The sequence below is a fragment of the Mobula hypostoma genome, chromosome 17 (assembly GCF_963921235.1).
Source record: "Mobula hypostoma chromosome 17, sMobHyp1.1, whole genome shotgun sequence".
NCBI classification, from domain to species: Eukaryota; Metazoa; Chordata; class Chondrichthyes; order Myliobatiformes; family Myliobatidae; genus Mobula; species Mobula hypostoma.
In genome coordinates, this window is record NC_086113.1 from 21,359,520 (window position 1) to 21,377,929 (window position 18,410).

The 18,410-nt window shown below is 41.6% G+C and overlaps 1 protein-coding gene across 1 annotated transcript in view; it reads right to left on the reverse strand.

The window, feature by feature from the left end:
- The window catches only part of nek11 (NIMA-related kinase 11), a 331,369-nt gene that overhangs the window by 86,620 nt on the left and 226,339 nt on the right, over positions 1 to 18,410 (reverse strand). The window contains exon 11 of the mRNA XM_063069323.1: positions 12,660 to 12,798. Coding sequence (XP_062925393.1) covers positions 12,660 to 12,798 — 139 coding nt within the window. The remainder of the gene's footprint in view (positions 1 to 12,659; positions 12,799 to 18,410) is intronic.

Here is an 18,410-nt window from a genome sequence, read left to right on the forward strand (position 1 = left end):
TTAAATGTGTTTTAACAATGTTGTTTGGATTTAAATATGTATCAGTGAATATAAATGGACTGTGTTTAAACTACTTTATTAGCTGGAAGTACCTCCTCCATGGCAGGAAAGGGGACCCAGCATTTAAGTAGTGGGTATAGGTGGCTAAACTCACCATGGAGGACACACAGGGAGGTGAACTAGTCTTTGAGATTGTGTAGTTATATTATAACTTCTCTGTACTGAAGGTATCTATGATAATTTATATCAGATAGGACTTGTCTTTGTTTGACTTCAGAATTTCACGGTTAGCAAACCCAATATCATCATATCTGATCCATGAAACTGTTACTACTTTGCATGTTTATCTATCACGGATGAAAATCTACCCCAAGATACTTGAGTTAATCGAACATTCTGCTGTTGTAGCAGGCTCTGAGTAATCAGGATTTGTATTAAATCATTGATGATGCTTAAGTCTTAAATGCATTAATGGCTGGAAATTAATAATTTACTTTTCCTGACTGCAGCAAATCCTAAACAGCAGGTTACATTAAAGAGACTTTTGCTTTTGACATTAAGAGACTCCAGTGTATTTGCATTATTTACTGAAAGGGCAGACAGATGGAATATAATAACAAGGAAAACAACAACTTGTATTTATATGTAGCACCTTTTGCTGCGGCTAAATGGTCCCAGGCACTTCTCCGAAATGTTATCAGATAAATTTTGAATGAGCTGCATCAGGGGAATTTGGTGCAAGTGGTCTTAAAAGAAGGGGTGGCTCTTATAGTTAAGTAGGTAGGCTGAGAGATTTGAGGAAACAGCAAAGCACATTCTCAGCAAAAACAAAGTTAAAAATACATTTATTATTGAAGTACGCACGTATCACCATACACGACCTTGAGATTCATTTACTTGCAGGCAGGGTCAGTAGAACAGAGAAATTTGATAGAATCAGTGGCTTCAGGTCCACGCAAGTGTCTCCCCTTTCCTGCTCTTTTACCATAGTTCTACAATTCCAAGTATGTGTCCAACTCCCTTCCCCAGGTTATTATTGAATCTCTTCCACCACTTCGTGAGTCTTGTTTGCAAAAATAATTTCATCCATTCTTTGCATTCTTTTTAATCTTTATTATAAATTCAACACATTCTATCCTGAAACATACTATCTGGCGGTGCTATTGCCAAGTGAAGAGATCGCGCATTCACTTTTAAAGAAGTTCTAGCTAAGTAACTTAACAGAAGGATATTTGTAATGTGTAACTAACTATTGGATAGCAGTCTTATTCTGATTCATGCTGTGAAATGGCAGATTGTGCACACATACAGCTGTAACAATACATGATCTGAGCTAAACTGAGATGGCAATGAGAGCTACTTGCAGAATTTCATCAAGCTCAAATAACTTGTACACTCTGATTACTGCATTCCATACATACTAACTGTAAATTACAGTAAAGCTAAAACAAATAGAAGCAGCAACAGCACAAAAACTGAATTCAGAAAAATGTGCTAATTCCTAACGATCACCTTTAATAAATTGATTGATAAGTTAATTGCCTTCTGATTATTTACTGCCTCCAATAAATCTACAGCCTGTTACCACGCTGTATCTCAATATATTTTCCAAAATAATATAATAATTGGTTACATTGCCCTTCAAATTTTTCCAATAGTTATAGCAATTTCCTTGAGGAAAATACTAACTTATTTTAACTATATGTGGGTGTTGGCTTCATGGGCTTTGAACTAGTTGGGCAAAGTGGGTTTCCCCCCAAGCATTTGTTGTTCTCATTCACATCACAATACAAAAGAGTAATTTTTTTCTGCAAATGTAGAAAAGAAGAAGCCCAGAATGCAACAATATTCCCCTTTTCCAACAGAGCGAAGAACAAATTGGGGCATACCCTGTATTTATTTAAGTAGGTAGGTAGGGCAAGAATCCAGATGTTGTGGTCCATGTAGGGACCAACGACGTGGGTAGGAAGAGTGAGGGGGTCCTGTGTAGTGAGTTCAGGGAGTTAGGTGCGAAGCTGAAGGGCAGGACCTCCAGGGTAACAATCTCAGGATTGCTACCTGTGCCACGTGCGAGTGAGGCAATGAACAGAAGGATTATACAGATCAATACGTGGCTGAGAGAATGGTGGAGGAGGGAGGGCTTCAGGTTTTTAGATAATTGGGCTTTGTTCCAGGGAGGGTGGGATCTGTTCCGATGGGACGGTTTACACCTGAACTGGAGGGGTACTAACATTCTTGCAGGAAAGTTTGCTAGTGTTGCTTGGGGGGGGGGGGGTTAAACTAAAGTTGCAGGGGGCAGGGATCCAGAATGTGAGAGAGGATAGAGAGAAGATGTATAAAGGACAGGTGGGGACTACACGGTTCTGGAATATTAAGTGTGAAGTAGAGAAAGGTGAGGCGGAACGAGTGATAAGGAGGATACATGTGCAGAGGGATGGTCTGACGGAGCATGAAGTTAAATGTGCAGAAAGAGTAAGTAAATTTAAGAAGGACAACAAAATTCAAGGGGCGTATAGCCCGGTGAGAATTCGGGGAACTGGGTTATGCACAATAGGCAGCGATTTAAACAGAGAGAGGAGAAATGGGTTAAAAATTCTATATCTGAATGCACAAAGTGTCAGAAATAAGGCGGATGAGCTTGAAGCTCAGGTGTGAATAGGTAACTATGATGTTGTTGGGATAACGGAGACATGGCTGCAGGGGGATCAGACCTGGGAATTGAATGTACAAGGGTATACGTGCTATCGAAGGGACAGAAAGGTGGGCAGAGGGGGTGGGGTGGCCCTGTTGGTGAGGAATGAGATTCAGTCCCTTGCAAAGGGGGACATAGAATCAGGAGAAGTAGGATCAGTGTGGATAGAACTGAGGAACAGTAAGGGCAAAAAGACCCTAATAGGTGTTATCTACAGGCCCCCAAACAGTAGCATGGATATTGGGTGCAAGTTGAATAGGGAGTTAACAATGGCATGTGGCAAAGGAAATGTCGCAGTAGTTATGGGGGATTTCAACATGCAGGTGAACTGGGAAAATCAGGTTGGTACTGGACCCCAGGATAGGGAGTTTGTAGAGTGCCTACGGGATGCATTTTTGGAGCAGCTTGTATGAGAGCCGACCAGGGATAAGGCTATTCTGGATATAGCGTTGTGCAATGAAGAGGATTTGATAAGTGATCTTGAAGTAAAGGAACCATTAGGAGGTAGTGACCATAATATGATAAGTTTTTATCTGCAAGTTGAGAGGGATAAGGGCAGATCAGAAGTGTCAGTATTGCTGTGAACAAAGGAGACTATGGATCCATGAGGGAGGAGCTGGCCAAAGTTGACTGGTCGGATATCCTAGCAGAAAAGACAGTGGAACAGCAATGGCAGGTATTCTTGGGAATAATGCACAAGGTGCAAAATCAGTTCATCCCCCGGAGAAGGAAGGATTCAAAGGGGGGAAAGTGACCACAGTGGTTGACAAAGGAAGTCAGAGATAGCATAGCATTAAAAAAGAAGTATAACAGAGCTAAGGTGAGTGGGAAGACGGATGATTGGGAAATTTTTAAGGAGCAACAGAACTTAACTAAAAAGGCAATACGGGGAGAAAAAATGAGGTATGAACGCAAGCTAGCTAGGAATATAAAGGAGGATAGCAAAAGTTTTTTTTTAGGTATGTGAAGAGAAGGAAGATGGTTAAGAACAATGTTGGGCCCTTGAAGAATGAATTGGGAGAAATTGTTATGGGAAACAGAGAAATGGCAGATGAATTTAATAAGTACTTTGGATCTGTCTTCACTAGGGAAGACACAAGCAATCTCCCAGATGTATGGATGGGCCAAGGACATAGGGTACCAGAGGAACTGAAACAGATTGACATTAGGAAGGAAACGGTGATGAGTAGACTGATGGGACTGAAGGCTAACAAATCTCCAGGTCCAGATGGTCTGCATCCTAGGGTACCAAAGGAGGTGGCTCTGGAAAGTGCGGATGCATTACTGATCATTTTCCAATGTTCCTTAGATTCAGGATCAGTTCCTGAGGATTGGCGAATGGCTAATGTTATCCCACTTTTTAAGAAGGGAGGGAGGGAGAAAACAGAGAACTGTCGCCCTGTTAGCCTAACATCAGTAGTGGGGAAGATGCTAGAGTCCATTATTAAAGATGAAATAGCAGCATATCTTGATAGCAGTGATAGGACTGGGCTGAGCCAGCATGGATTTACCAAGGGCAAATTATGCTTGACTAATCTATTGGAGTTTTTCAAGGATGTAACCAGGAAGATAGACGTGGGAGATCCAGTGGATGTGGTGTACCTTGACTTTCAGAAGGCATTTGATAAGGTACCACGTAGGAGATTGGTGAGTAAAATCAGAGCTCATGGCATTGGGGGGAGGATATTGACATGGATAGAAAACTGGTTGGCAGATAGAAAGCAAAGGGTAGCAGTGAATGGGTGTTTCTCGGAATGGCAGGTGGTGACTAGTGGGGTGCCACAGGGCTCGGTATTGGGACCACAGCTGTTTACGATTTACGTCAATGATTTAGAGGAAGGCATTGTGAATAACATCAGCAAGTTTGCTGATGATACTAAGCTGGGTGGCAGTGTGACATGCGATGAGGATGTTAGGAGAATTCAAGGTGACTTGGATAGGCTGGGTGAGTGGGCAGAAACTTGGCAGATGGCGTTTAATGTGAATAAGTGTGAGGTTATTCACTTTGGGAGCAAGAACAGGAACAGATTATTATCTGAATGGTGTGGAGTTAGGTAATGGAGAAATACAAAGAGATCTAGGAGTACTTGTTCGTCAGTCTCTGAAGGTGAATGAGCAAGTGCAGCTAGCAGTGAAGAAGGCTAATGGAATGTTGGCCATTATTACAAAGGGAATGGAGTACAAGAGCGAGGAAATCCTTTTGCATTTGTACAGGGCCCTGGTGAGACCACACCTGGAGTATTGTGTGCAGTTTTGGTCTCCAGGGTTAAGGAAGGACATCCTGGCTGTGGAGGAGGTGCAGCGTAGGTTCACTAGGTTAATTCCTGGGATGTCCGGACTGTCTTACGCAGAGAGGTTAGAGAGACTGGGCTTGTACATGCTGGAATTAAGGAGATTGCGGGGGGATCTGATTGAGACATATAGGATTATTAAGGGATTGGACAAGATAGAGGCAGGAAATATGTTCCAGATGCTGGGGGAGTCCAGTACCAGAGGGCATGGTTTAAGAATAAGGGGTAGGTCATTTAGGACAGAGTTGAGGAGGAACTTCTTCTCCCAGAGAGTTGTGGAGGTGTGGAACGCACTGCCTCAGAAGGCAGTGGAGGCCAATTCTCTGGGTGCTTTCAAGGAGCTAGATAGGTATCTTATGGGTAGGGAATCAAGGATTATGGGGACAAGGCAGGAACCGGGTATTGATAGTAGATGATCAGCCACGATCTCAGAATGGTGGTGCAGGCTCGAAGGGCCGAATGGTCTACTTCTGAACCTATTGTCTATTGTCTATTTATTTCACTTTGAAATGGTCAAATACATTTTCATGAAAACAATTTTTTTTTAAGTTTCCATTTCAATTTAGTTTTGAGGTGATAGCAACCATAATGTAAAAGGATAAAAGCCTCATTTCATCAGTTTCAATGTAACTTCATAAGAGTCATGCCCTATTTTTGATTTGTAATGAGCAATTCATAAATATTAAATATTCATATATAAAGTCTTGTTAGAAATCAGTAGAAAATTTATCTCAAAATGTACATCCTGATGACATTATTATCAAATCATCATCTATACCAATACAGTGCTGTTGAACGGTGATAATGTATTTACCTGGAAAGGACAGGATAAGTGTTACCAAGTGAGATGTTGAGAGAAAATATCAGACATTCATTCAGGAGTGACAGGTACTGGAAATATCAATGTAAAGATTGTAAAGCACACAAAAACAAGTGCTCCAAAAAACTTGAACTGGGGCTCTGTATGAGTTTCTAGTGAGGCAATGGGAGAGTCCTAACGAGTGCATCAAACGTACCATGTGCATAATGTGGAAGTACCAGACCTCAAGCACAGATTCGCAAAATAATTATGCATTGCTTCAGTTGTCATGCAGGAACTGTGAACTTAAATATACAATGCTATCAGTATAGTACAGTCATTTGGAGATTGACTGCATGAACTGGAGTAGCAACCACACATATTCATCAGAAGATGGGACATTGTTGACATTGGCAGTGACATTTTCTAATGAATGCCCATTGCTTTGAACATTGGATTTTCCAATTCCAGCTCTTAACACTTAGTTTTTAAGTTCGTTTTCTCTTTACTCACCTTCCTGGTGATCCAGCCTTTCTCCTTCCACTTTGGTTCCCTTTCACATAGGTTCCCTCCTCCCCAACCAACACACTGCAGCCACCGAATCACGCCCCCCTCCCAAATGGTTCCACCTGTCCTCTCCCTTCCATGGTTCCCATCATCACTTTCTTCAGCAGATTCCAGCACTTGTAGCCCCTGCATCCACGCTCATCACTCACCTTCTCACTCACCTACCCCCACCTAGCTCCATCTGCCTTCCCCGCCCCTTTTTCCTGTTTCTTCCTTTGTCTGCTTCCACCTGTCACCCACCTGCCCCCGTCCCCCAACTTCACTCCTTCCCCCTTGTTCCATTTGCTCATCCCTCATCATTCACCGCTCCTCGGTCCACCTATCACCTTCCAAACTTCTCTTACCACTCACCCTCTCCTCCTTATGTCATCCACATTCCTTCTTCGCTCTCAGTCCTGACGCAACCTGAAACGCAGACAATTCCTTTCCTTCCTGTTCAGTTCCTCCAGCAGTATGTTTTTTTTTGTTCCAGGTTACAGCATTTTGTAGTGTCTCCAGAAAATAATACCAGTGATTCACCCAGCATGGTCTTGGACAAAACATTGAGAGATTTTCATTCGATAGCGCATCGTTCAATATTAGTGTTTTGTGCAGGTGTAAAAATGACGGCATGGAATCTGGTGGGAGGGAATGCCCGATGGTGGGTGTGTGAGTTAGGGAAGGAATGGGCTTAGAGGGATGTGGGGTGGGATGTAGGGAATGAGACCAGTGTGTTGTGGTGTTCAAGGCACAGAATGGATATTTGCTGGGAAGGTGCCCGGGAGTGGGAATGTGGTCAGAGAGATGCTGGAGGGTGGGTTGGTCCTTATTTTGAAATATGCAGTACCGTCCAAAAGTCTTAGGCATACAGTGGTATGCAAAAGTTTGGGCACCCTGGTCAAAATTTCTGTTACTGTGAATAGCTAAGCAAGTAAAAGATGAACTGATTTCCAAAAGGCATGAAGTTAAAGATGACACATTTCTTTAATATTTTAAGCAAGAAAACTTTTTTATTTCCATCTTTTACAGTTTCAAAATAACAAAAAAGGAAAAGGGCCTGAAGCAAAAGTTTGGGCACCCTGCATGGTCAGTACTTAGTAACACCCTCTTTGGCAAGTATCGCAGCTTGTAAGCGCTTTCTGTAGCCAGCTAAGAGTCTTTCAATTCTTGTTTGGGGGATTTTCACCCATTCTGCCTTACAAAAGGCTTATAGTTCTGTGAGATTCCTGGGCTGTCTTGGGCTCTTTTGAGGTCTATCCACAGGTTCTCACTGCTGTTTAGGTCAGGGGACTGTGAGGGCCATGACAAAACCTTCAGCTTGCACCTCTTGAGGTAGTCCATTGTGGATTTTGAGGTGTGTTTGTTGTAGAAGCCATTCTCTTTTCATCTTCGGCTTTTTTACAGACGGTGTGATGTTTGCTTCCAGAATTTGCTGGTATTTAATTGAATTCATTCTTCCCTCTACCAGTAAATGTTCCCCGTGCCACTGGCTGCAACACAAGCCCAAAGCATGATCCATCCACTCCCGTGCTTAACAGTTGGAGAGGGGTTCTTTTCATGAAATTTTTCACCCTTTTTTCTCCAAACATACCTTTGCTCATTGCGGCCAAAAAGTTCTATTCAAAAGATTCAAAGAAACATCTAAACAAGCCTGATGCATTTTGGAAACAAGTCTTGTGGACTGATGAAGTTAAAATAGAACTTTCATTGCAGAATTTCATGAAAAGAACACCTCTCCAACTGTTAAGCACGGGGGTGGATCGATCATGCTTTGGGCTTGTATATATAGCTGGGATGCCCAAGATTTTTGCACAGTGCTGTATTTATCAACGTGGAATAAAGAATGAGTTTGTAAATCTGGTGGGAGCAAAGGATGTTGGGAATGGAAAAGGCGGAGTGGAAGGAGTGCGGGACAGGTGGCCAAGATGGAGGGCTGGGTCGGGGAAGGGGGAGGAGAAGGATGGTGCGGGTGCAGACACACCCAGCCCTCAGACACCAGGCAAAGTCAGCTGATTCCAAACAATTGGTTTATTGATCATTTATAGACTGTGTCCCTGCTGCTTCCCGCTTCCTTCCCTCTCCCTACCCCCGTTCCCAAGAATGATCCCGCTCTCCTTGAACCTTTCCCATTCTCAGTCGACAATAGAGACCCATGGTCAGAATCAGGTTTATCGTGGCTCACATATGTCATGAAATTTGTTTTTTCCTGTGGCAGCAGTACAGTGCAATACATAAAATTGCTACCGTACTGAAGGGTCTCGGCCCTTAATGTCAACTGTACCTCTTCCTAGAGATGCTGCCTGGCCTGCTGCATTCACCAGCAACTTTTATGTGTGTTGCTTGAAATCCCAGCATCTGCAGATTTCCTCGTGTTACCGTACTGTGCAAAGCTTTTACGCCCTCGGGATATATATACACACACTTTAACATAGAGCTTATCAGTGCTGTACAGCCCCTTCAATGTTGTACTGATCTTTTAACCTACTCTAAGATCAATCTAGCTCTTCTCTCCCACATGACCCTCCATTTTTCGACCATTCATGTGCCTAAGGAGTCTCTGACATATCCTTAATGCATTTCCTTCGATCACCACCTCAGGCAGTACGTTCCATGTACCCACCACCACTCTCTGTATAAAAACACTTACCCCTGTCATCCCCTCTATACTTACCTCCATTCGCCTTAAAATTATGTCCCCTGTGTTAGCCATTTCCATCCTGGGAGAAGGTCCTTGTTGCCCATTCGATCTATGCCTCTTATCATCTTGTACACCTCTATCAAGTCACCTCTCATCCTCCTTTGTTCCAAAGAGAGAAGCCCTAGCTCGTTCAACCTATCCTCACTAGACATGCTGTCCAGTCCAGGAAGCATCATGGTAAATCTCCTCTGCACCCTCTCTAAAGCTTCCACATCTTTCTTCTGATGAATCCACCAGAACTGAACACAATATTCCAAAAGTGGTCAAACCAGGATTTTAATGAGCTGCAACATCTCAAAGTGAAATAAAAACTGAAGGAGGTATAAATGTTCAGGCTGGTCAGGCCAGGCAGCATCTTCAATAGTAAAGATAATCTCAGTGTCTCTTTCCACAGATGAAGCCTGATGGGCTGCAAGTTTCTGTTTTGATTTCAGATTTCCAGCATCTGAGCTATTTTTAAAATTTAATTTCAAAATGTAAGCTGTTTTATTATGTCAAGACCAGAATGTGTGAGTAATCATCCAAAAATGACCTTGAATATATGCACACCTAAATTCTAGTTGTCAATTTATTGTGGACAATTCCTTCATAAAATATTAATATATCAACAGCATTTAAAATGTGCCTCCTCATGTCCTTGTACCTAGAAAGGCCATCTTAAACATAAAGGTTCCATAAATGAGCATCAGCTGCAGATCAGGGGGGAGCACCCTCATCTCTGACTGTTCAGGTTTCAGTCCAGAGAATTGAACTCAATAGTCCATGCTGATGCCTCTCATACAGCATGGAGAAGATGGCACTGTCTATCACTGCAGAGCTAATCACAGACCCCTGTCTGCATTCTTGTGTAGATATAATAGGTCCCATGGCGTTATCTTGAAAAATAGCAAGTGAATTATCCTCAGTTGGAACCAATATTTATCTGTCAATCAACAGCTTAAAAGAAAAAGTTAAGCTGGCCGTTATTATGTTACTGCAGCTGCTGGGAGCTTGTTGGATGAAATGGGTTTCTTATAATAAAAGCAGCAACTTCACTATAAAAGTACTTTACATTAAAGCTCCATGAGAGGTGCTATGTAAAAGAAAGTCACTCTTGCATTTGAATTGAACCCGTTTTAAGCACGAAGAAATGTTGGTGCCGGCTTAATTGAAAATGCACTCAGTGGCCACTTTATTAGATTGAGGAGTGGAATCCGGTGTGGTCTTCAGCTGCTGTCACCTTCCCCTTCCAGATTCAACAAGTGTGTTCAGAGATGCTCCTCTGCACACCACTGTTGTAACTCATGGTTATTTGAGTTACCGTTGCCTTCCCAATCAGCTGGAACAAGTTGAGCAGCATGTCATGAAACAGCATATCCTGATGCCTTACCTATTACTGCGCGGAATTTCAAACATGCCAGCTTGAAGAAGTCTCTGAACAACTTCCACCAACATATCACCTGTGGAACCAGACGAGCCAGCACAATTGACCACTGTTATACCACCATTAAGAGAGCTTCCCGTGCCATCCCACGCCCACACATTGTAAAATCAGATCACCTGGTTGTACTTCTACTCCCAGCATATAGGTAGAGACCAAAGACCACAGCACCAGTGGCAAGGACTAAGAAGGTATGGTCAAGGAAGGCTGAGGGGTGCTTACCGGACGGCTTTGAGTTGTCTGGACAATATTCAGGGATTCGTCTTTGAACCTAACGAAATACAACACAGTTGTCACCAACTTCATCAAGACCCGTATGGATGAGTGTGTGCCTTCATACCAGCACACCCAAACCAAAGGTCGTAGATGAACCTGGAGATTCGTAGTCTGCTGGGGGCTATATCTGTGGTATTCAAGAGCGGAGATCCAGAACTATACATGAGGTCCTGATACGACCTACGGAAGGCTATTTTAAGAGTGAGAAAACAATTCCAATTGAAGTTAGAGATGGAATTGGAAGCATGTTAGCTCTGGTTTGCAGGCCATTACTTCCTACAAGATGACATCTAAAATCAGTAATGACTGTGATGATTCACTCCCAGAAGAGCTCAACACCTCATGAATTTTTTGAAAGGGAGAATAAAACTACACCTGTGCAGATCCCTGCAGCATCTGGTGAGCCTGTAATCTCTAACTCGAAGGCCGATGTTAGAAAATCTTTCAATAGGGTGAACCCTCGCAAGGTGTCAAGTCCAGATGGTGTAACTAGTAGGGTGCTGAGAAAACCTGTGCCAACCAGCTGTTGGGAGTGTTAAAGGGCATCTCACTGCTGCATTTGGAAGTTCCCACCTGCTTTAGAAGGGCAACAATCATACCAGTCCCCAAGAAGAGCAGGGTGAGCTGCCTCAATGACTATCACCCAGTTTCACTTACATCTACTGTGATGAATTGCTTTGAGAGGTTGGTCATGACCAGAATCAACTCCTGCCTAGGCAAGGATCTGAACCCACTGCAATTTGCCTATCGTCACAATAGGTCCACAGTGGATGCCGTCTGCCTGGCTCTATACTCTGCCTTGGATCAGCAATGCCTATGTCAGGAGGTTGTTTATTAATTACAGCTCAGCAATCAATACATTCATACCTTCTGTTCTAATCTTCTGAACTTCCCTCGGCAACTGGGAATTGCTTCCTCATTAGCAGTTCTCAGTCAGTGTGGATCAGGAATAATATCTCCTTCTCCCTGACAATCAACACTGGCACAGTTCAAGGATGCATGCTTAGCCCATTGCTCTACTCTCTACACTCATGACTATGTGGCTAGGCATAGCTCAAACTTAATCTGTAAGTTTGCCAATGACACAACTATTGTTGGCAGAATTACAAATGGTGACAAGGATGTGTACAGGAGTGAAGTAGATCACCTGGTTGATCACAAAAACAACCTTGCACTCAAATGTCAATAAGACCAAGGAGTTGACTGTGGACTGCAGGAAGGCGAAGTTGAGGGACCACACACCCATCCTCAGCTAGGAATTAGCAGTGGAAAGGGTGAGCAGTTTCAAATTCCTGGTTGTCAACATCTCTTAAGATCTAACCTGGATTTGCCATTACGAAGAAGGCACGACAGTGGCTATATTTCATTAGGAGTATGCCATCAAATACTCTGACAAATTTCTACAGGTATACCATGGTTATTCTAACTGGTTATACCACCACTGCACAGGATTGGAAAAAAACTTCAGAAAGTTGTAAACTCAGCCAGTTCCATCATGGTCCCTAACCTCCCTGACATGGAAGACACCTTCAAAAGGTCATGCCTCAATAAGGTGGCATCCATTATTAAGGACCCCCGTCACCCAGGGCATGCCCTCTTCTCATTGCTACCATCAAGGTGGAATTGCAGGAGCCTGAAGACACACACCCGATGTTTCAGGAACAGCTTCTTCCCCTCTGTCATCAAGATCTATGAATGGACATTGAACCCATGAACACAACCTCACTATTTATTTTTGTTCTCTTTTGGTACTGCTTACTTAATTTAATTTTATGTATACATTTCTTTCTGTAATTTATAGTCTTTATTATTATGTATCGCAATGCACTTCTGCCTTAAAACAACAATTTTCACAACATATGCCAATGATATTAAACCTGATTCTAACATTATCCTTGCATTGTACTGTAAAATATAAACATCCTTAATAAACATACCATGGTCAGGTGGCTCGGACATACACAGTCGATCTGAAATTCTGTTTCCCTTGAGCTCTCCTTGTTCTGACAATTGGACATCACGAATTGACACTGGCTGTGTCTGGTTGGCTTCTGGTGCTTTGTACTCATGAGATTCCTTATGTAAAGTAGACAAAAATACAAATGAAAAAATAACAATGTATATTTAAAATTAGGCATGAATTTTTTTAATACAAGAACTGAAATTCATACATTTCATTAAACTAGTTTTGAATATACTGGCACAGAATTCCAGGACAGTGCAAAATACATGATGACTTTTCACCCAGCATCTATGGAAATGAATGAACAGTCAATGCTCCGGGCCGAGACCCTTCTTCAGGACTGGAAAGGAAGGGGTTAGATGCTGGAATAAAGAGATGGATGGAGGGAAGGGAGGGAAGGTTGCTAGAAACTGACAAATGAAGCCAGGTGGGTAGGGAAAGTAAAGGACTAGAGAGAAAGAAATCTGGTAGGAGAGGGGAGGGGACCCAGGGAAGGCGATAGGTAAGTGAGAAGAGGTAAAGGGCCAGAGTGGGGAATAGAAGAAGAGAGGAGAAAGAGAAATCAGGCCATCACGTTGGAGACATATACAAAATGTTGTTCCTCCACCCAGAGGGTGGCCTCATCGTGGCACAATGGGAATTGGATGTATAATAAAGTTTCCTTTTTTTTCCAGATTGCAAAGATCATGAGCTTACATCTAAAGGCCAGTTAACCCATTGTACTCAAGCCAAAGAAAAATGGACAATTTGAGTTCCAGCTTTTTGTCCATAACGTGGCCACCTACAGCTCTTAAATTCTTGTTCATGTCCTTTGTAAATGAAGGGCCATGAGGAAAGAGTTCAAAGGGTCATTTATTATCAAAGTACCCAGCTTTGAAATTCTTCTTCTTGGGGTAGCTACTGAAACCAAGAAAGAAAAGAAAGGCAGCACGATCATCAACAACCCCAAATCCTACCAACCACAAACAGAATATAACAGAATATAAAAACTAAGTCCAAGTCCACATCCAAAACGTAGAAAACCTGGGCAACACTCTCCGGGAAAAGCACAGGCTCTCCCCTCTCCGGTGCAGAGTGATCAAACTTCAAGCAACCAGTGCTCATTTTCTACCCTCGCCTCAATACTTCAATCTCCACCATCGCTTTAATCGGCACACAATGGAAGCTTTAATTGGAAAAATAGAGTCAAACACCCTGCCCTACAGTCTGCCCACTAGGTAGTTTGTGCACACTGCCTCTGTCTCCCAGATACTGCAGAACTCATTAAATTCTGTTCAGAACCAGTACACACTCTGTGACCAGTTCTCCCACAGTATTTCAAAATGAGTTAATAAATGTTTCTTTTCTTTATAAGGGTGAAAGTCTAAACAATTTTCAGTAAAATTTACTTACTGAAACTAAAACAAAGAGCAATAACTCCAGCCCGTAGCAGTTCAATCCTGTTCTGCTGTTCTCTGGATGATTTGAAACCCAACTCATTTACACATGTTCACTATTTTCCTGATATCTCTAAACTCCATCAACTTCAATTTTAAAGTTAACAGTTGACTACCATCGATTGCCATCTGTGGAAGATCATTTCAAACTTCTACCAACTTCAGTACAAGAATGTTTCTTCAAACATAACAGACCATAAATGCTTGTTATGCTTTTTTTAATCTTCATTGAGTAGTACTCAACTGTATGTCCATGCCCTTCACGATAAGTATCGTTCATTCATTATCTGCTGTGTCATATGACATGGGCAGTCAAGGTCTTTCCACGAACATGACTGTGCTTAGCAAATTTCATGATAGAAGTGGTAGCCATTGCTTTTTTTCTGGACGGTGGCCTCACAAGACTGGAAGCCACAGCTATTATCAATACTCTTCAGACATTGTCTGCCTCGTGTCAGTGGTCACATAACCAAGACTTGCGATTTGCACCATCTGACTATCCACCACCTGTTCCCATGGGTTCATGTGACCCTGATCAGGGGGGCTATGCAGGTGCTACACCTTGCCCAAGGGTGACCTGGAGGGAAGGAGCGACTTTGGTGGAGACGTATGTCCATCCCACCATCACATGGTAAATATAACTTACGCAATAACTGTAATCAGACCGGAACACATTCAAAACTCTAACCTATCTCAAATGAAGTAACACACATCAAAGTTGCTGGTGAACGCAGCAGGCCAAGCAGCATCTCTAGGAAGAGGTGCAGTTGACGTTTCAGGCCGAGACCCTTCGTCAGGACGAAACCCACTTTCCCTCTGAAGATTTTATTGTATGTCATTAAATGTTTTAGCCTTGAAACTGGATTATAAAGTCCATTTGCATTCTTCTTTTATGTGCAATGAACCAATGCAGAATTGAATCTTGAGTTTTTCTGCAGTGTTTGCATCAATATTTCATTCATCAATATATCAGCCTAGGCATGATTCTTTCAATACCAACATCTTCAATCTGTCATATCTTCCACACACAGCAATATGATCAAAATATTATTTGCTCAACCGTAGAAACTGGATCAAGTTATCATTCAGAATTTGGAAGGGTGAGAGGTCACTTGAATAAGACATACAAATTCCAAAATAATTTCAAGAGAGTAGATGTAGAGAAGATGTTTCCTCTTATGGGTGGAAAATAGAATGAGGTCATCATTTAAAACTAAAGGGGTGAGGTGATTTACTTCCCTCCTCTAAAAGACATCTCTTTGCAACTCTCTTCCACAAAGTAGGTGAAAGCAGAGCCATTAAGTATTAAGTATTTGATAACCAAAGGGTGAAATATCACTGGACACGTGTTGACCTTACAATGGACTATGATCTTCTTAAATATTATAGCAGACGTGAGAACCGAGTGGTCTACTTTTGCTCCTAATTTATGTGTACATAAGTTCTAATCTGAAAAATACAATGTTCAATGTGCAAAATGTTATTTTGCCTGATTTAAAGAGTACTTGTATTTCTATATACAGTGGTTTCCAGTTAATCAGGAGACATTGGCACCAGTACAGTTCCCCCCAATTAGCCAAAGTTGCATGGACATTGTGAAAAAGGTATAAAAAAGACAAACCAAGTAACAAACTATGTATTTAAAGAAAATACAGAACAAATTAAAACATTACCAAAAGTACTGCAGTACTATAAAACTGTATATTAGTTCCATAATATCTATTGACAGAGGAATTCACCCAGCGTACGCAAAGAACAAAATCATCACAGACCCTAAAGCAGACTGTTCAATCTAAGCACAATGTATTGTCTAACAGCCACACGACTGTGTGACTGACACTAGTTAGAACCTGTTCAGTAATGATCTCCTAATTAAGCGACATAGCATCCCAAATAAACAAAGGGAATCCTGGCAAATTTATTCTTTTAAGAGTTGTCCCAAGTAAGTGGTTGCCACGATTAACCGTGACTCAATTAACCAGAATCCACTGTATTGAAAATCACCACTCTTTAATTTTTATTTCTATAAAATGTTACTGCTAAATAAATTTGTGGCCTTGAAAGCTGATAATTCCAGTTCCCCGAATCCTTAGTTAACACCCAATGCCTCTATGGTTTAGCATCACTTACAAATTCAATGTAAGTGAGGAGGGGATTCTGAGAGATCCACACAACAGGATTTCTTTTCTGGTTGCTGTATTGCGTGTCCTTATAACCTCTTTTCATAATCCTACACTCTATCCCTGTGTAATATCATCTCCAATGCCAGCTAGAATCTGCTATACAGAGATCCTCTGAACAAAACTGATCCATCAATGTGTAAAAGACTGTCAGTTTCCCAGGCATGTGGCAGAGCATCAAATGGTCAGGCCAGCTTTTAACTTCTCCTAAAATGCTAAAATCACAATTATGCATATTTCAGGCAAAGGGATTCAAATACATATTTTATTTATATATACAAACTTTGCACATATCTCGGGCATTGAAAATGGATCCAATCCAATCTAATTTATAGGCACATAGAAGATTTCAGTGGCCAGCATGCCTTAATAATAGGCTTTATTTTTGGGAACTTGGTCTAATGATTGACCAGTGGGAGGCTTTCTGCACCAGCTCAACTGCCCTTGCTGCTGCCATCACGCAAGTCCTGCACACAATTTTTTTAAACCACTTTCCTCCCTAACTTTACCATGAAAGAGTTTATAAATCCCATGCTGCTGTAAAACCTCCAATTTATACTCAAAATCGGCATACGACGTTATTTTCCAGCCTGCCTGCCGAGTATTTGTCACTCACATATGTGCCTCAAGAAACTGCTTCCATTTCCAGATCGCCTTTAAAGTTTTAGCATCTCTACACAATCACTCTTGGTCAAGCTACACTGTTATTTTTAATTTCACTAAGTCTCAGAAACATTCATAACAATCTCCGACTACACCAAAAAGACCCCAACTCTCTAGCAAGCACTAAATACACTGAAGGGTTTGAAGTCTAAAATTCATCCCTCAATCTTTCTCACTCTTGCTCTCTCTCTCTTTCTTTCAATAAACAACTCCTTTAAACCTATGACCTGTCTTTTAAGCCCTATTACCTCCTAATGCAAATTACTATCAACTTTTCTTTAATAATGCCTTGTGACAAGCCTTGGATCTTGTCACATTAACAATACTATATAAATGGAAACTCTAATCATACACTGCTATACATACCATATCCTTCATATGTAAACATTTGCCTCTCACACCGTGTCCCTTTTATCTACAAGCATTTGTATGAAAACTGCTGTTCAGATAATGGACAGATTCAAGGAATTTAATTAAAATCCCAGAATACCAGTGACTTAAAATAACTTGACTAATTTATTCATGGGGAACAACCTCTCCTATTGTTTTATTCATATTCAGATGAAGAAAATGATTATGGCCTTTCGTTATAATAAAAACACAAAACACTGCAAATGCACTGCAGGTCAGTCAGCATCTATGAAGAGGAGAACAGAGTCAATATTTCAGGTCAATGGTCATCCATCACAATAGTCACTGAACTGAAACATTAATTTCTGCTACTCCGTCTCTGTTGCCTGACCTGCTATTTCCCAAATTCTCTGTCTTTATTTCAGATTTCCAGCATCTGCGTGTTTTTTCTTCTCAGTTTTGTTGTTGTTGTTGTAATGACCAAGGTAATTTGAAGAAACACCTCTGGAAGAAGGAAGAAAGAATAATAATGTTTGCTTTTCTTTTTGAAGAGGTTACAGCACCATCAAGTGGGAGAACAGTAGAGGTTATTATTAACTTTGCAATTCTACACCCTGGCTCCGGTCCATGCTGCCCAATTTTATCTCATGAGGTAGCTGCCAATAACGACAGTACAACAGAACTAGAACTATGTGGAAAACAAAGAGAAAATGCTTGCGAAAGTTAGCAGTTTGCAGACTCAGACACCGAGTGCTTCTCTTTCCACAGATGCTGCCCGATATCTGAGCTATTCTGGATTTTCTATTTCTGTTTCAAATATCCAGTATCTGCAATATTTTGGATTTTCATTTGCTGCTGAAATGTCCTCAAGGTGCTAAGTATTTTAGGATTAAAATACTTAATCCTGTCTAGTAATAATTGGAAATGAAATGTATTTGTGTACCTCTGCAGCAGACAAGTTGGCCGCATTGAGGTATATTGAGCTATCCACCCAGTGATAGCAAGCCTGTGTCAATGTTTAATTTTAACATGGCCCTCCACTCACAAAACATCCTTTAATGCTACTACCACATCCATCTTGATCTTTCTCTTACT